The sequence below is a fragment of the Tamandua tetradactyla genome, chromosome 3 (assembly GCF_023851605.1).
Source record: "Tamandua tetradactyla isolate mTamTet1 chromosome 3, mTamTet1.pri, whole genome shotgun sequence".
Taxonomy (NCBI): Eukaryota; Metazoa; Chordata; class Mammalia; order Pilosa; family Myrmecophagidae; genus Tamandua; species Tamandua tetradactyla.
In genome coordinates this window covers 199,639,134-199,659,037 of record NC_135329.1, presented here as the reverse complement: position 1 = coordinate 199,659,037, position 19,904 = coordinate 199,639,134, and the positions used below count along the sequence as shown (strand labels likewise).

Genomic DNA, 19,904 nt, shown 5'->3' with positions numbered 1-19,904 from the left:
TGGCTTAACTGAACTGGTCTTGGACAAAATTGAAGAAACAAATGAGAAGCAAAAGGGCATTGTTTTTCCCCACCCTCGTTTTCTTTTTTCTCTATTTGTTATTTTGGAATTGGTTTTTGGCCAGCTTACATTAGTAGTAACTTCGTACTTAGTAATAGCTGATATTGACACAAAAGAAGAACTGTTATTTCTCATGGCTTGATAAGCAGCCCCTTGCTCAACCTTTTAATATACCTCTCAATACTTTTAAGAGATTTGGTTCAAGGTATAATACATTCTAAATTAAGAATTTTTTAGTTCACAAATAAAATAAATCTAGATACAGCTACTGCATCAAGGTTTTAAAATAGCTCTGGGATGTAGTGATATAAAATTACATTTAAATTCTAGCCCTTTGTGTAAATCTCAGTAGCATTCTTTGTCACTTTTCTTTTTCCCAACCTTCTTAAAAAGCCCTCATCCAGCACCCTGAATATTCCCCAGGCCCAGCCTGGGGGCTGAACCCTGCTATCCCAAATAGTCATACAGAAGAAGGAAGGGAGCCAAAGTTACTAATTTTGTTGTGGTTTTTGGTGCTCGATGAGGCATTTTCCTCAGTTAAGGATTTCAATGTTCGGTGAACTCCCTAGTAAAAGAAAAAAAAAGAGTGTGGTATGTAGTGGATAGTTTGTTACTGAAGACCATTACGAGCTCTGGGCAGTTATTCCGGACAGTGTTGATACTGTTGAAGGCTTTCTTATGAGTTATACTAGAGTTTATGGAGATCGTGTAAACCCAGAGCAGCCAGTTACTTAATAAATTCCAGCTAATCACCTTGCATTGTCCGTCCCAGTCCTTCTTTCTTAGCACTTTCTCATTTGCACATATATTCCAATGTGCATACGATGTTTGTATTCTCTAAACATTTTCACAAAAAATAATAGTTTACCCAAATTTTCACTTGTTCTGCCTCCCACCAACAGCTTAGTCAGGCTTCTCCCTTCATCTTGACAGTCATGCAGTGAGAATGAAGTAGACTTGGATACTGCCATGAAGATGACTTTTGTAACAGGAACCATTAAACTTTGCAGTAAGTTGCACATTAGAAGGTCTACCTGGAAACCAGACAATAGTTTATTGTCTATAGCAGTGGTCTCTCCTTATCACCCGTTCCTCTGTGGACTGTGAACAGAAATTGTTGGTTTCTTACTCTGAAATATGAAGTGACCAGTGTCTTAGTAATGGTGCTTATGAAGCCATATGATGAATTTACTTGTGATTTTGGGAACAGGGCAGAGATGGGTGTGTTATGCTGGGCCACTGAACCCACCCTTTACCCAACTGGAAGACAAAATGTTTCTTTTAGGCTGATGTGTCCTTATTTCCCAATCTGATTACTAGAAATTACAACAGCCTGAAGAACTCTTACTGGTGCTGGGGAACACATCTTTGTTGAAAAATCAGTTATTACTCTTGTTATTGCTGTTATTTCCCCACACACCCCCCCCTTCCTTTTTCTACACCTCTTATTTTGCCTGTAACTTAATCTCCTGAGGCTTCATCTTGGAGTTCATGCTCATTAGAATAGGTAGAAAGAGATTGAGATGGATTTTGTCCTATATTTAATTTCAGTTATTCTTTGGCTTGTATTTTGCCCAAATATCCAAATATTTATTATAACTTTGTAATTAACCTTTCTCCCATGACACCGAAACCCTGGAAGTTACAAAATAGGACTTGAAATGTTTGCATGCGTTTTCTCTCTCTGTCCTTCCTGCCCTCCCTCCCTCCGTTGGCTTTTAGATTTGGAGCACATGGTCTTTCTCCCTGTTCCCTTCCCTTCCCATCTTGGCTTAACTTTCCTCTCCTGAAGCAGCTCTCAGCTAAGGAAGGAGTGACTGGAAAACATAACTGTGTGTGGCTGACACCTGCATGTTTATACTGATGCATGTTCAACTGGTTGCTTCCAGATGCTGCTTTATTGCCTCCATTTGGAGCTGAATCTGCTGATAAAACTGTTAAAATACTGCCAGAAGAAAGCAGAGTGAATGAATTATGAGGAATAACTGCCCCCCTATTTTAGGGGTACTATTTTATTTCAAAATTAAATTCGAAATTTGAGAAGAAAAGTGCCTTGTTGGCTCTAGAACCTATTTGCACGTGATCAACTTATGACTCTTTAGTGGTCATCTACTAATTTAGAGTTTTTTTCTCCAGTGACTAGACAATGTTCAATAAACCAAATTTCAGTATGTTGCTGTATGAAGTCCAATTATATTTCATAACATTGGCTTGTATAACAAAAATAACTTTCAGAATCTGCTTTAGTGGAAGAAAAATGATAACTTTTAGATTCTCTAAGTACCAGCTATGTGCTATATGCCTTTTTTTAAAAATAATATTTTACGAAATCATCACAGCAGCTACAAGGTAGATGATATTTACCATTTTGCAAATGAGGAAACAGGCCAGAGTGATTAAATAAATTGCTTGTGTTTGGAATTCTAACTCATGTGTCTTTGACTCCCACACTGTGGTACTTACTCAGACTTTTTCTGCAGAGAGCCAGAAGGTGAGTATTTAGGCTTTATGAGCTGTACAATCTCAGTGGCAAGTACTCAGCTCTGCAATTATAGCATGCAAGCCAGTCATAAATGAAACAGCATGGCTGTATTAAAAAAAAAAAAACTTACAAACTTAAAAAAAACACACACAAAAAACTTACAAACTAGGCAGTGAACTGGATTTGGCCCCAGGCCTGATCTATAGTCTTAAGCATTGATCTTGGACTACAGAGATGCCTTTTTAAAAGCCATAGATTTGAAAGAGTTTTATTTTTTGCTTGTTTATAAAACTAAGTCAATATCGAAAGCTTTTTTTTTTTTTAAGACATTTACATTGCTTATCTCACTAGATGCTTCTCTTCGAGGAAAAAAGCCAGGATATTTTTATATACAAAACAAGCTAGGGAAGCTTTTTTTCATTTTTAGATGTATGAGTTCTCTAGCTTCATAAAATTATTCAACACATTGCAATTTTTTAATTGCAAAAGGGAGATCTTTATATACTTAAGCACAGTTTGTTATAGAATTGGGCATAAAAGAAATTTAGAAGCTTAAAACTAACTCATTAAGATTTAGTACCATTGACTACCAAGCAAAAATGATGACAATAAATCTTTGAAATCACCAAACTGTGTTTTAATTGGCCAAGGTAATTTTATGCATGGTTAATATATATATATATATATATATATATATATATATATATATATATATATCTTTGAAGTTTTAATTCTTAAATACAGTTATTCTTCATAATCTCAAACAGTAATATGGTTGATAGGATGACCAGGCTTGTTACTTCTAATTGTTTCATTTACAGATGACTACCTGTGGAACCTGCCTTTCAACAAAGTAGTTCTTGAATGCACCTGAAACCACTCTTCAAGTCTGATCATTTACCTTACTATCATTTTGCTTTTGTGTATAATCCAGTATTATAGTTTGCTTTTTTATTTTTGGTGGATAGTATCAGCCCATTGTAGAAAGAGAACTTTAAATTGAACTATTTTTAAATGGGGACTTTATTTATAAGGTGCTTTGGGGTTTTTTTGTTACTTTATTTGGTGAGTTTCATTTCAAAATAAATTCAAAATGCTATTTTTTTCTGGCATACATTCCCTTTTTGTGATTCTCCATGGGCAGTAAAAGTCTTTAGATTGAAATGAATGTAAACTTTTCTTTCCAAACAATCCATTTTCTTAATAACTTTAGTTCATATATGTTTGGAAGGAGATGATTCATACTTTTTCCTTTCTGGAGCTTGTTCTTTGACCCATCATGTCTGGAAGAAATCCAGAATTTGGTTTGCTAAAGCTGCTGGATTGCAGTATAGCAGAAATGGGTTGGCTTTTTCAAAGGGAATTTATTAGATTACAGATTTACAGTTCTAAGGCCATGAAAATATCTGAAATCAGGCATCAAGAGGAAGATACCTTTTCTGAGGAAACACTACTGGCATGTAGGGTTCCTCTGTCACATGGGAAAACACGTGGCAACTGGTAGTCCTTTTCTCCTGGGCTCTGGTTTCAAAATGACTGTCTCCAAATGTCTCTGGGTGTTTCTCTCTCTTAGCTTCTCTCCAAAATGTCTCTGCCTTTTATCCTCTCATAAAGGACTCCAGCAAGGGGATTAAGACCCACCATGAATGGGCTGGGTCACGTCTTCATGGAAACAGCCTAAGCAAAAGGTTCCACCCACAACAGGTCTGCACCCACATGGATGAATTAAAAGAACGTTGGCTTTTCTGGGTGTACGTAACAGATTCAACCACAGGGGTTGAATCCCTGTGTGAATAGCACAGGGGATATTATGTACATGAGAAGAGGCCGGTGCTATCCTAGTTGTATGCACTGCTGCAGACGAATATGTGTATACCTCACAACTACACTTACTTTAAATTGGGTTGTGTGTACCATCGTTAAAAGGAGCAATGTTTGACCATTGAAGAAAGGAAGTAATCCCAAAGTGACTTTCCCAGCTATCCCTCTTTCTTACATATGTCATGGAATGGGAACTCTGGTGCTGCAAACTCCTCTTTCCACCCATTGCAATAATGTTTTTACCTCTGATGGAGAAGAATAGAAGGGGTGGGATGACTTACTGATAGCACTTCACCCACTGGTCCCCACAGCTTTCCAGGCTACATGTAAGATTTTTAATCATACTAATTCACTTCCTCCAAAATTATAAAAATAATTTAGAAGTTTTCTAAAATTAAGAATTTATACTAAGTTAACAGAAAGGCTTTTAATAATATTATCAATTTGCATCATTGTTTAAAAAACAAATCATCCTTATCCTCTTTTTTTAAAATTTATTTATTAAAAAAAATTAAGAACAAACAAAAACATTAACATATCATTCCATTCTACATATATAATCAGTAATTCTCAATATCATTACATAGTTGCATATTAATCATTCTTAGAACATTTGTATCAATTCAGAAAAAGAAATAAAAAGACAACCGAAAAAGATAAAATAACAGAAAAAAAAAGATTGTACATACCATACTCCTTACCCTGGCTTTCATTTATTACTAGCATTTCAAACCAAGTTTATTTTAACATTTGTTCCCCCATTCCTTATTTTTATTCCATATATTCTACTCATCTTTTGACATGGTAGATAAAAGGAGCATCAGACACAAGGTTTTCACAGTCACACAGTCACATTGTGAAAGCTATATCATTATTCAGTCATCATCAAGAAACATGGCTACCGGAACACAGCTCTACATTTTCAGGCAGTTCCCTCCATCCTCTCCACTGCATCTTGAATAACAAGGTGATATCTACTTAATGCGTAAGAGTAACCTCCAGGATAACCTCTCAACTCTGTTTGGAATCTCTAGCCATAGCCATTGACACTTTGTCTCTTTTCACTCTTCCCCCTTTTGGTTGAGAAGGTTTTCTCAATCCCTTGATGCTGAGTCTCAGCTCATTCTAGGGTTTTTCTCAATCCCTTGATGCTGAGTCTCAGCTCATTCCAGGATTTCTGTCTCATGTTGCCAGGAAGGTCCACACCCCTGGGAGTCATGTCCCACATAGACAGGGGGAGGGTGGTGAGTTTTCTTGTTGTGTTGGCTGGAGAGAGAGGCCACATCTGAGCAACAAAAGAGGCTCTCTTGGGGGTGACTCTTGGGCCTAAATTTTAAGTAGACTTGACCTATCCTTTACAGGGTTAAGTTTCATATGAACAAACCCCAAGCCTGGGGGCTCAGCCGATAGATTTGGTTGTTCATACTGCTTGTGAGAATATCATCCTCTTTTTTTTTTAACCTGAGTCATGTATAGCTCTTTTTTATAATTTGCTTTCAACAAGAACTTAAAACATTTAGCTGTTCTCTTAATGTGGTCTTTGTCTTTCTGGCAGCTCCTTGCTCTACCATGGCTTATCATCATGATAGCAGACGAATATTTGTGGGCCAGGATAATGGAGCCGTAATGGTAGGTAACTTGCAGATGTAATCATTGTGATAATTTGACCTCCCTGTGTTCACCCATTTTGTTTGAATAAAAATGGAGTGCCTTCTATGGGCTGACTGTTGGGCATAAAAATGTTTAATTCAATATAGATATTAGGACTAAAAATGTATTAATTTTAATTAGTGTTGAATTTTAAACTAGTTGCATGGAGCTCAGAATGCTATCCCATTGATGCTTTGGTGCTCTGTGAATTTGAGACCTATGTCAGCCCCTATCCCTCATCTGTGAAGTGGTCTAGGGCAAGGAAAGAATGGTGAAGAACCTCTGCCATACTGTGTGTGTGTGGGGGGGGGTGGTGGAAGGGAGCTTGGAGAGAGAGAAAGAGGAAAGAGGGAGGAAGAGTGGGAGAGGAAAGAAAAGTGAGAAAGGAGGAAAAAAAAGAAGGGAGCGGGGAGAGAGAGGATAAGGTTAAAGAATAGTCACTTACTCAGCTAATGACTCAATAACTCTTTAAGGAATTGCTTCTCAAATGATCAGTGGTAAAGGACCAGATTTTTTAAGTTTAATCCATATGGACTGATTTTTATGAGCCTAATTATATACATAAATACATATAAAATTGAAATATAATTCACAGTGGGTTTTAGTGTATTGACAAAATTGTACAACCATGACCACAGCTAATTCTAGAACATTTCATAAACCCAAAAGGAAATACCCGTTAGCAGTCACTTTCCATTCCCTCTCCCTCCACCCCTTGTGTTTTTGATTTGCATTTCTCTTTTGCCGAATAATGTTGAGCATCTTCCCATTGTGTTTTTGGCCATTTGTATTTCTTTTGGAGAAATGCCTATTCAGATCCTTTACCCACTTTTAATTGGGTTATTTGCCTTCTTATTGAAGAGTTGTTAAGGATTCTTTCTATATGCTGGTTATTAGACCCTTTTCAGATCCATGGTTTATATTTTTCCCATTCTTTGGGTTGTGTTTTACTTTCATGTAAGTATCCTGTGGTGCACAAAGGATTTTAATTTTGATAAAATCCAATTTATTTTTTTCTTTGGTTGTACTTGATTGCCATATCCAAGGTCACAATGATCTTCACCTATATTTTCTTATAAGAGTTTTATAGTTTTAGCCCTTACATTTAGGTCTTTGATTCGTTTTCAGTAATTTCTTGTATATGTGTGAGGCAGGGCTCGAAATTCATTCTTTCTGCATGGGATATCCCTATCCCAGTGCTATTTGTTGAAAAGGCTCTTCTTTCCCTCATTGAGTTATTTTGGCATCTTCATCAAAAATTAATTGACCGTGCATTATCATAGTTTTACTTTTAGAATCTCAGTTCTATTTCACTGATCTATGTGTCTATGCTATGCTAATACCACACTGTCTTGATTACTGTAGCTTTGTAGTAAGCAAGTTTTGAAATTGGGAAGGGTGAGTCCTCCAACTTTATTCTTCCTTTTCAAGATTGGTTTGTCTGTTCTGGGTACCTTAAATTTCTATATGAAGTTTTTAGGGTTAGCTTGTCAGGTTCTACCAAAAAAAAAAAAGCTGTTGGAATTTAATAAGGATTGCATTTAACCTGTAGCTCAGTTTGGGGAGTATTGCCATTTTAACAACATTAAGTCTTCCAATCCATGAACAGGGGATGCCTTTCCACTTATTTAATTTCTTTCAACAATGTAGTTTTCAGTGTACGAGTCTTACACTACTATTATTAAATTTATTCCTAAGTATTTTAGCAGTCTTTTGATGTCATTGTAAATGGAATTTCTTAATTTAATTTTTGTATTGTTTCTTCCTAATGTATAGTAATGTAACTGCTTCCTGTATATTGATCTTGTATCTATATCCTTATTGACCCCATTAATCAGCTCTAAGTTCTTTTATGAATTCCTTAGGATTTTCTATATAGAAGATCATGTAATCTGCAAACAGAGATCATTTTACTTCTTTCTGTCCAATCTGAGTGCCTTTTAACTCTTTTTTTGCGTGTGTAAATGTTCTGGCTAGGAACTCCAGTACAATGTTGAATATAATTGGTGAGAGTGGACATGTTCTCTTGTTCCTGATCTTGGGGGTGGGAATGGAGATGGGAGATGGTGCATTCAGACATTTAGTCTTTCATCATAGGTATGATATTAGCTGTAGATTTTTCATAGATGGTCTTTATTAGGTTAAAGAATTTTCCTTCCAGTCCTAGTTAGTTGTTTTTAGCATGAAAGGGTGTTAGAATTTTTTTTTTTTTTTTTTTTTTTTTTTTAAAGGAAAGACAGAGAGAAGGAAGGAAGGAAGGAAGAAAGGGAAACATTTTTAAACATTTTCTTGTTTTATTGTATTCTGTTTCTCCGTTTTTGTTACATGGGCTGGGGCCGGGAATCGAACCGAGGTCCTCCGGCATAGCAGGCAAGCACTTTGCCCGCTGAGCCACCGCGGCCCGCCCAGGGTGTTAGAATTTATTAAATGCTTTTTCTGATACTGTTGAGATGATTATTTAAAAAAAAAACATTCTGCATTGGTTGATTTTCATTTTTGAACCAATCTTTCATTTCTGTGATAAATTCCACTGTCATGTTGATAATTCTTTTTATATGCTGCTAGATGACTTTTTCTAGTTGCAATGCATTTTGACTCCAATTTCTTGGAATTAGGTTAGACTTCATAGGTTAAAGTGTACAGTCCTCCACAGGACTGCTTTCACTTGGGACTGAGCCACAAGTTTGAGGGTTCTCAGGGTCACCCTTACTTCTGGCCACTGGCTACAAATTTAAGGATTCCCATCACCCCCTCAGATTAGATAATTTGCTGGAATGACTCAGAGAACTCAGGAAAGCATTATAATCATGATTTCACATTTATTATAGCAAAGAGAATACAAATAAGAAGAAACCATAAAAACAGATGCTTAGGGTGAGCTCTGGGAGGGTCTTAAGTGAAGCTTCCCTGTCTTCTCATGTCGGGTCAGGACATGTCATCCTTCCAGCACATTCATGTTTGTTACCAGTCAGGGAGGCTCAGCTGAGCCACTATGTCCAGAGTTCTCATTTGAATTTCATTACATAGACTTGATTGATTGATTCAGTGCCCATTTAGTTAAACTCAGTCTCTAGGCTCCTGCTCTCCCAGGAGATTGGGCTAATGTTACCTGACTCAAAGCCAGGTTGGTCTTCCTGGCATGATCAGCCCCCATCTTAAGAGGACTGATGGCCTGGACCCACCCTGATTCATCTCATTAGCATAAACTATCAAGAGTCCTCCAGGGACCTGCCAGGAACAACAAAGACCCTCCTGTCACTTAGTAAATTCCGGAACCTCTTCCTCCTCACCCCTCCACTCCAGGAGCAGGATAAAGACCTGTGATCATTAGGTTCTGGTGTCAGCTTGGCCTAGTGGTGATGCCCAGTTGTGTGGTCAGGCATGCACTGGCCTGACCATCGCTGCAGGTGTATTTCACGGCTGGTTGATAAATGGAAGGCTGGTGCGTTAAATCATCAGTCAGCTGATTGCATCTCTGTCTGATTACATCTGCGATCAACTAAGGTGTGTCTTCCACCACTGAAATAATCCAGTGAAGACTTTTTAAGGAAGGAGAGAGAACTTTTGGCTGTTGCTTCTTCAGTCAGCAGGCTTCTCCTGTGGAATTCGTCCAGGCTCTTCATCGGAGCTGCCATCTTCACAGCCTACCCTGTGGATTTTGAACTCTTCCATTCCCACGATGGCATGAGAAACCCTTATAAATCTCATATTCATGGATATGTTCGTTTTGTTTTTCTAGAGAACCCTAATACAAGGCCAAACTTAATTTTGGAGGGCAGATTCCTTACTGTATACTAGTATTTTGTTGAGGATTTTTGTGTCTGTATTCAAAAGAGATGTTGCTTTTTAGTTTGCTGTGTTGTCTTTTTTCTGGTTTTGGCATCATGGTAGTGCTGCCTTCACAAAACAGGTTGGCAAGTGTTCTATTTTTTTGCAGAGCTTTTGAATGCTCGGGTTAATTCTTTCAACATTTGGTAGAATTCACTTGTGAAACCATCTGGTCCTGGGTTTTCCTTTGTGAGAAGTTTTTAAATTACCTTTTTAATCTCTTTACTTATATCTCCGTTCATATTTCTTCTTTTCTTCTTTGGTCAGCTTTTCTGATTTGTTTCTGTCTAGGTATTTTGTCTATTTCATCTAGGCTATCTAATTTGTTGGCCTACAGGTGTTCATCATATGTTTCCTTGTAATCCTTTTTATTTCTGTAAGGTTTGGTAACAATGTCTCCTTTCATTACTGATTTTAGTAATTTGCCTCCTCTTTTTTTTTTTTGTCAAGCTAAAGGTTTGTTAATTTGTTGATCTTTTCAAAGCAGTTGTGGGTTCGTTGATTTTTCTCTTTTGTTTTTCTTCTCTTTATTTCAAATCTGATCTTTATTATTTTCTTCCTTCTTTTTGCTGTGGGTTTTGTTTGCTGGACTGATATTTTTGATATTATATAATGCAATGAGAAAGTCCACTGATTTCATACTTGGATGTCACAGCAATATTAAATTGCTATGGAAGTTTCAAAACACTTTCTGCTTCTCTCCTTCTCTCATCAGGACCAGTGCTACTTTGAGTAGCACTGCTTTGAAGAACTGCAAATTAAAACAAAACATAAGATTTAGCTAGTTGGGGCATATTAAGGTTGTAAAGTGTAAACCAACATACTGAGTACAGTGATAGAGAGATGCACAGGGTGCTGTGAGAGCACAGGCAGGGTATCTGAACTAGCTCAAGATAGTCTAGGCTTCTCAGTGGGCCAAGCCATAGAGGATGGGTATTAACTAGGCAAAGAGGGTAGAGAAAGACTGCCAGGCCAGAGGACAGTAGGAGCAAAGGCATAGTGTGTGCAGGAAGCAGTAATAAAGCAGAATTGCAGCATTAATCACCTAAAACTGAAGAGGTAACTGGAATAGGACTTAGAGTGCCTTTTACTCAAATACAGTTATCCCTTCCACATTGTGACTTTCCCCATTGTGGTTTCTATATATCGTGGAAATTAAGGAATTTTGGGGGGAGTTTTTTGGAAGCTACAAACAACATGTAAAGGCCAGCAGATGACATCCAAAGGCTAAAAATTTTCAGGATTGTTATTTTAAAAAGGCATTCCATAGACTCTGGCATCAGATGAGAAAAGGCTAAGTCCTTATCCGATACCATAAAGGAAAATGAAGGTGAAGGGTCTACCCCTACGAATTTTCAAGCCAGCAAAGACTGATTTAAAAAAAAAGGGGGCGGGGGGGTTGACCACGCAATTTCAAAATAACGGAGAAGGCAGTATCTGCCGATGAAGATACAGCTAGGGAATTTCCTGAAACCCTGAAAAAAAATTTTACACAGATTTTCCAGATCATGGGGCTGCTATGTCCCTAAGCCCCATGATGTGGAAGGGATAACTGTACTTACAGAGCACTAGGTATCATGCAGAAGCCTAATTGTGGGCAAAGCAAACACAGTCCCTGCTCTCATGGAGCTTATATCCTAGTGAGAGTGACAGATAATATGAAAGTAAATCTATAAATGTCAAACTGCAAATTGTGGTAAGCACTGTGAGAAATGACCAGGGTGCAGTGCAAGAGTTTGTCTGTGAAGGACTATAGAAGGGAAGGTGCTCTTGGGGCGTTTGATGGCTTAGGGTTGGTATCATAGTTGGATGGTATTGAGCAAGGGAGAGGGACCTCAGAGGCAGTGGAAAAGTGTGCAGAGGCCAGGTCTTGGAGGGCCTTGTGGGTCTGGGGAAAGCTTTAAATTTTTTTATAAATGCATTGGGAAGCTATTGAAGGGTTTTCAGCAAATGAATGACATGATATATTGTACCTTTTTAAAATATCATTTTGGCTTTCCCATGCAGAATGGATTAGGGAGCAGTGTTGTAGCAGTCTGGGTGAGAGGACAGTAGTAGAGAAGATGTAGAGAAAGATGCGTGTATTTGAAATACATTCTGCAATGATCTGTGATAGGTGGGATGTGGGAAGGGGATGAAGAGGAAGAAGTCAAAGATGAGAGCCCCATATCTGGTTTGCACAATGGTATGGGCAGTGGTATCATTGACTGAGATGGGAAAAACTCTGGGGGCCATGGATAGCAGTCAGGTTGGAGGTAGTGGGGATAATGAGGAATCAAGTGTACGTTTGAAATACCAGTGAGATAACCAAGTGGAAATGTGAGGTTGACAGTTGGATATATAAGCCTGGAAGCGAGGAGGTCTGGGCAAGGAGTATAAATTTGGGGGCCATCAGCATATAGGTCATTTTTCAAGCCATAGTAATAGCTGTGTTCACCTGGGGGGAAAATGAAAGAAGAGAGGGTCCAGGCCTGAGTCCTGAATAATTCCAACATTTAGGAGTGGGATTAAAGAGTGAACCAGCCAGGGGAGAAGGGGAAATGAACTTGTGTAGTCATAAGAATCATTTAGGGAACTTATTGAAATACCTCTAGCTCCATCCCAGAGCCACAGCTTTAGAATCAAGGGAGGGGCCCAGGGATTTGTATTTTAGCAAGTCTTCTAGTTGACGTGGGAAGACCTTAAAAATTTTAAACAGGGGCATGATGAAATAGTCAGGTGTCTGTTTTGTTAGCTCAGTGTCCCAGTGTGTGGAAGACAGATTTGAGGGGGCAAGGCTGAAAGCAGAGATGCCAGTTAGGAGGCTCAGGACCCCAACATGAGATTGTCAAACACCGTGTTAGGGATGGAGATGAAGCGATGACTTCAAGAACTAGGGAAGCAGAATTTGGTCTTTATTAGATTAAGTGTTGAAATAGAAATCAGCATTAACATGACTTCCAGATTTCTCAGCAGGATGGTTGTGAGTGATTAGCCAACCTAGAGACAGAAAAAATGCTGATATAGAGGGAAAAGATGATGAGTTCAGTTTTGACAGTTGTGCACATGAGTATGATCCTCAGGGTGTCATCTAGGCTGGGAGTTGGGAGTTCTCTGAATATGTTTCAGTGGAAACTACAACAGTGGCTGATGTCAACTAGGAATAGTTGGTAGATTGAGAAGAGAAGAGAGCCAAGGTAAAATGCCTAGGAAATATCAGTATTTAAAAGAAAAGTGAGGTCTTTTTGCCCACAGAGGAAACAGAGCAGAATGGGCAAGGAGGAGGGCCAATTTGGAGGGATGTGGTGGGTTGATAACAGCGTCCAGTGCAGCAGAGAGGGGATGAAATCAGGATTGGGACATGATCTTTGGGACAGCAATTAGAAGACAGCCGGTGATAGCAGGGAGAACCTTTTAAATGCAGTGGTGGCAGTGCCCTGGAGGGCATTGGCTTTAGGATTGTCCAGGAAGTGAGGCACTAGAGAACTTTACTCCCTTAAAAAAACAAAGAGACATGGGGAGGTAGGCTAATCTTTAGCAAAAGGGACAAGGAACACTGTAGTGTAGTTAAAAGGGTTTTGTAGATTTTTCTTTGTTTTGCTTTTTAAACTAAGAGGAGATGCCTTCCCTATGTTTAAGGGCCAAGGAGAAAGAGAGTGAATGATTGAGGTTTTCTGTCAAAGCAGTCTGCATAGCAGTGGGCAGGTGATGAGGGCTGGATAATTGGGACTGGATAAATTTGATGCCCTCAGCTTAGGGCTACTGTTATAAATTATATAATAAATGCCAAAGCTCTCGTTTTTCTTCTACTCCTGACAATTTTATAGAAATATCATAATGATGTACATATACTTATATATTAGTTAGGGTTCCTCAGAGAAACAGAACCAATAAGATATTTTATATATATATGTTGTTTAAAAAAAGAATGATAAGGAATTGACTCATGCAGTTGTGGGGGCTGGCAATACTGAAGTTTTAGGGTGGGCCAGAGGTTGGAAGTTCCTTTGTGTTTAATGTTGAATTCTTGAATCTGAATTCCTTAGGCCAAAAGTCCAGATGGAGTCAAGGATGGAGTCTTGAGGCAGGATTCCTTCTTATCTCTGGACCTTCCCCTCCATTCTTTCTATATAAGACTTTTAACTGATTGGATGAGGCCCAATTGCGTTACTTCCAGAACTTGAGGTCAACTGATTGTAGATGCCAAGCCCATCTGTGACATGCTCCACAGTAACCACTAATCCAGTGTTTGGCCAAACATCTGATGCCACAGTCTAGCCAAGCTGGAACATAAAATTATTTATCACAACGTACATGACAAGATGCCATGGAGTGTTAGCTTCAAATAGTTTCTCCAGCGGTGGTGATCTTTTTTATGACTTTTGATTTGGGGGCAGGCTCTGTTGGCTATAGGATGATATGTTAAAACTCAGATTTCTTCAGCAGATTGTGGCATAGTAAATGGATTTTATCATTAGTTAGCAAATGATCTGCTGATCTTTGACCCAAAACAGATTAGTGTGTACAATGCTGATAGCTTTTTATGCTTTGCAGAAATAAGATGAAGAATAAAAAATTGTTATTCCTTTGTGGTTTTTTCCCCATTTAGTCAATTAAGTCATAATGTCCATGTTCCTAAGAGCCCTAGGAATTTATCAAGTTAGTGTTCATCAGAATTCTTAATTAATGCTTTTCCTTTATATTTTTGTTTTATCTTGTCAGTTTTATCTAAAGGTTTATTTTTTCATTAGAAAAGTGTTTGCTTTTAATTTTTTTAAGTTATGAAATACTATAGAAAATTTAGAAAATATAGGAATAAAGAAAGAAGAAAACTACCCACGAGTTTTAAATTTCCTTTTATTCCATGTTGGTCTATTGAATATGTATAATTTCCCACCTTACATGGCTGAAATACCCAATGCCTTAAAAAACAAACAAAAAAAAAAACACTATATCTGAGAGCTCTAATAAGGGGTCTTTGCTTTTTCTAAATCATCTTGAGGAATCTTTAATGTAGCCAAGAGAACAAATTTAACAAAATACCTCCTTTGCAGTAGAGGAAGAGGAAACACAAAGGGCTCACTTGTGGGGGACGAACTGGTCAAAAATGTCACACTGGTCAGCAGCACTTCCTTTATTCAGAATAGGGCTGATGAAAGAAGCAATTCATAGCACTGATGTGTAGCTCATCTGGGATAACCAGTTTTGAATTTCACTTTGTTTTCAAAGTTAAGTTCCTTTTACTTTTAAAACCATAACTTTTCTTATTATATATATATTTACTTTTAGGAATTTCACGTTTCTGAAGATTTTAATAAGATGAATTTTATCAAGACCTACCCAGGTAATTATAATAAATGTATAGCTCACAGACATATACACACAAAACTAGAGAACATCATCTCTTGATAAAAATTAGTTTTTCATGTTAACTTTCTAGTTTTATTGCCTCAATTATGTGTGAGGCTGTTAGCTCTTCAGGGTTATTTACTGTCCCTCTCCTGCTCATTTAAACTTTTATATGATATTCCATTTAGAAACATTTATCAGATTTAACTTAACAATTTTTCTATTACTGGACATGTGTACTGCTTCCGTTTTTTGATAACACCCATTGTAATATATAGTATATGGTGTATCTGTGAGTGTGTGTGTGTGTGTGTGTGTGTGTGTATAAAATACATATCCTTGACTATTACTCTGATTCTAAGTCTGTAACTCTGATTACTTCCTTAGGACAAATTCCTAATAGTGGAATGTTTGGGTCAAATGTTATAAAGCTTTTTAATGCCCTTCATTTGTTTTGCAAATTGCTTCCAGCAATAATGAAAATTTTAAAAATTCCATGAGTATGGCTGAGAACGCCTGCTTGTTTATTCTTCATAACATTGTTACCTTTTAATTTTTTTTGCTAGTTTGATAGGCAAAAAAGTTCTCAAATTGAAAATTAGGCTTTATTTAATGTTGACCATGTTTTCTTCATGATTTTACCCTTATTTTCAGGGAATTGTAGTGGTTTTCTGATTGACTTATAAGAGTTTTTCATTATGTCTCTTAGTACTTTGAGCATCTGTGGCATATATATTTTTTCCAGTTTTTACTTTGCCTTGTAAGTTTAGATATTTTAAAACTTAACCTAATCAAGTTCCTAATGTTAACTTTAGATTGAAGTTGCAAAACCAAAACAGTCGGGGTGCATGGGTGGTTCAGTGGTAGAATGCTTGCCTTGCATGCCGGAGACCCGGGTTTGATTCATGGACCATGCACCCAAAAAAAAATCAAACCAAAAAAAAAACCGATTAAGTTGTAGACTCCATCTAACTAGTTCAGACTTCACCTGAATGATTAACAATTAATCTTATTTTATTTTCCCTATTTTTTATATTGATTTTTAAATTTATATTTCATGCTGTGGATAAGGATGAAAATTAGTTGAGGTGATTTAAATATGTTTTTCTTCATCGTTGTGAAATTTGGCTCAGTAATAGGATACAGAAAGGAGATTTTGAAATTATAATTAGAAGACCAAATTATTTTTTCTTAAATATCTTTTTACCTGTTCCAAATGTGAAATAGGAGAAAAGTGGTACAATGACAATACATTTTAACTAGGAGTATGTTGGTCAGGGGCAATGTCTTGTGAAGACGAATAACACTTTACAATTATGCATTGATGAATAATGTATAATAATTACAATGTTATTACTAGTATTTGTTATTACTAGTATTTGTTGTTTATCATTACTAGTATTTGTTATTTGTTATTACTAATATTTGCCTTGAAAAGTTAAAGCAGTAACATAAATATCAACTTTGGTTTCTCAGTTATCACTTGCAGGTTTCTCTTTAGAATATGTCTAAGTCTTTTTTTGAAGTTTACACCTGGGAATTTGGAGACATTTTTATATGCCTAATCAATATTTTATAAAAATGCACATTCCTTAAATTCTGTATCAAGTCATTTCATATTTACATGTCTACTGGTATTTTTATCTATATTTGGGTTATCAAAGTTCCTTATGGACTGTAAGATCATAGAGTCTTTGCACTGGTTTCCAGATCTTTGCATTTCATATTGACTAGTAACCTTTTAAAAAACATATTGGGGGAACTAATAAAAGGATTGCCTACGTTTTCTTTTTACCAACTCAGGGAGTTTATAAAATGAAAATGAAACCAAAAAAATCACCATTTCACCATAGTTTCATAAAAGAACATTTTACAACAACAGCAGAAATACCATAATCTTACAACTAGTTCAGTTCTTCCCAAGAAAAGATAGCTGACTATGTACTCCAACATTTGTACTACAAAGTAGTGTTAACCTTGTCACTGGCCTGAGTTTAACAACTACAGTTTTAATGGAAAAGTATGTGTTTGGGGCCAGGCAGACCCAGTTCATATGTCACTTACTAGACTTTGGGCATGTATCTAACCTATTTGCTCCTCATTTTTCTTATCTGAAAATGGGCATGGTACACACTTGGAAAATTAGAAATAGCGCTAAAGTAGAAAAAGCACTAAAATTACATCAGTCACTCACTGAGTCAGGTCTCAGCCATGGCAGTTGTCATTATCTGAGACTTGGTTTGCATGTGTTTAAGACAAAAGTGATTGAGCACCCTTTACATTTCAGGAAGCTTCACAAGTGTTTAATTGTTCAGCCTGACATCCTAGTAGTAGATGAATCTGAGATTCACAGGGACTTTTGGGGAAAGTCTGGCTGAATTTCCAGTGCAACCTGTACCACTGGGGACAAAGTCAGCATTTCTCTCTCTAGCCTCTGACTTAGACTGGGCATTTATTAAGCTTCTACTGCATGCAAGCTGCTGCATCAGATTCTGTAGGAGCTGCAGATGAAATAAAAGTCAGATTACTGCTCTGGCAAGGTTTGCAGTAGAACTGGAAATATAAATATTCCAGAACTTAGCTAAGATACAGTATACCTTCCTTATTCTCAGCTCTTATTCTGGAATAAAGACATTTACAAGTACTTTTTTCTCCTTTATGAGTAATAAAAAGTTACACCCAAACAAAAATTATTTCAGAAACAAAACGCTATTTAAAAAAAAAACATTTTTAATTATGAAATATATATACAAAAAAGCAGTAAATTTCGAAGTACATTGTAACCAGTAGTTACAGAATAGATTTCAGTGTTTGGTATGGGTTACAATTCCATGATTTCAGGTTTTCCTTCTAGCAGCTCCGAAGACTCTGAAGACTAAAAGAAATATCAACATAATGATTCAGTAGTCATACTCACTTGTTAAATCCTACCTTTGTTATAACTTCCCCTTCTCCTTTGATCCTTCTCCCAGTATTTAGGGGTAGTTGGGCTATGCTTTTTATAACTTTTTCATGTTAGAAAGGGGTGTTGACAATATGGGTTAGGGGGATGGGACTAGTTGATGTTCTTGGAGAGGCTGGCACCTCTGAGTTTCAGGACTTATCTGGCCTAGAAACCATCTGGAGGTTGTAAGTTTCTGGAAAGTAATCTTAGTGTGTGAAATTTTTGTAGAATCTCAGAACCCTACATGTTCTTTAGGGTTAACAAGAATGGTGTTGGTTAGGGTTTGGCAAACTGTGCCAATTAGTACTGTCTAGCTGAAGCTTGCATAAGAGTATCCTCCAGACTAGCCTCTCGATGCTATTTGAACTCTCTCAGCCACTGGTACCTTGTTATGTTCAATTCTTTTCCTCCTTTTGGTTAAGAAGGTGTGGTCATTTCCATGGCTCCAGGGTTAGTTTCATCCCTGGGAGTTATGTCCCACACTGCCAGGGACACTTTCATCCCTGGATGTCATTTTCCACATAGGGGAAAGGGTAATGATTTTCCTTGCAGATTTGGGCTTAGAGAGAGAGCCACAAAAGAGGTTTTCTGAAAGTAACTCTTAGGCGTAATTATAGGTAAGCTTAGCTTCTCCACTATAGAAATAAGCTTCATATGAGTAAGCCTCAAGATCAAGGACTTGGCTTATTAACTTGGGAGTCCCTAATGTTTGAGAGAGTATCAGGGATTTCCCAGTTGGAAAAGTTTAATAGTTCCATATTCTTTCTCCAGTTTCTCAAGGAACTTCACCAATACTTTTTAATTATCTGCTCAACATACTCTGGGATGTATCCGGGCATTACATTAAGCTATATAGAACTACAAGCCTTCATTTCCATTCTGAGCTCTGTGTGTTTCTTTATAAGAGCTGTACAGACAAGTTGAGTTAGATGATGTGCTACAGAAAATTTAGATTTGGGGTAAAATAAGCCTCTCTTTCTTTGGTCTCATATAGTATGTGAAGTCCTAAAATATGGACAATATCATCCTTTATCCTGTATTGTGGTTTACCTTAGTCCTGACCAGATTGGCTTCTAATTGAAGCCTGATCTCTTTTTTTTTTTTTTACTTCTTTTCCTTTTATTTATTTATTTATTTATTTAAAAAAATACTTTTATTGCCAACTCTTCACACATATAGAGTTCATACATGGTGTGAAATCAATGGCTTACAATGTCATCACGTAGTTGTGTATTCATCACCATGATCATTTTTTAGAACATTTGTATTACTCCAGAACAAAATAAAATGAAAAAACTCATACATCCCCTACCTCTTACCCTTCCTTCTCATTGACCACCAGTATTTCCATCTACCCAATTTATTTTACTCCATATCCCCCCTATTGTTTATTTATTATTTATCCATGTTTTTTTTACTCATCTGTTCATACCCTGGATAAAAGGAGCATCATACACAAAGTTTTCACAATCACACAAGTCACTTTGTAAAAATTGTGTCTTTATACAATTGTCTTCAAGAATCAAGGCTACTGGAACATAACTCAACAGTTTCAGGTACTTCTCTCCAGCTACTCCAATATATCATAAACTAAAAAGGAATATCTTTATAATGCATAAGAATAACCTCCAGAATAACTCTTGACTCTGTTTGAAATCTCTCAGCCACTGAACTTTATTCTGTTTCATTTCTTTCTTCCCCCTTTTGGTTAAGAAGCCTTTCTCAATCCCATGTTGCCTGGTCCTGGCTCATCCCGAGTGTTCTATCCGACATTACAGGGAGATTTATACC

The 19,904-nt window shown here is 37.1% G+C and overlaps 1 protein-coding gene across 2 annotated transcripts in view; it reads left to right on the top strand.

The window, feature by feature from the left end:
- Nucleotides 1–19,904, top strand: part of WDFY1 (WD repeat and FYVE domain containing 1) — a 64,442-nt gene that overhangs the window by 22,293 nt on the left and 22,245 nt on the right. For both annotated transcript variants that reach the window (XM_077155271.1, XM_077155270.1), the window contains exons 3-4: nt 5,919–5,992; nt 15,110–15,164. In XM_077155271.1, coding sequence (XP_077011386.1) covers nt 5,919–5,992; nt 15,110–15,164 — 129 coding nt within the window. The remainder of the gene's footprint in view (nt 1–5,918; nt 5,993–15,109; nt 15,165–19,904) is intronic.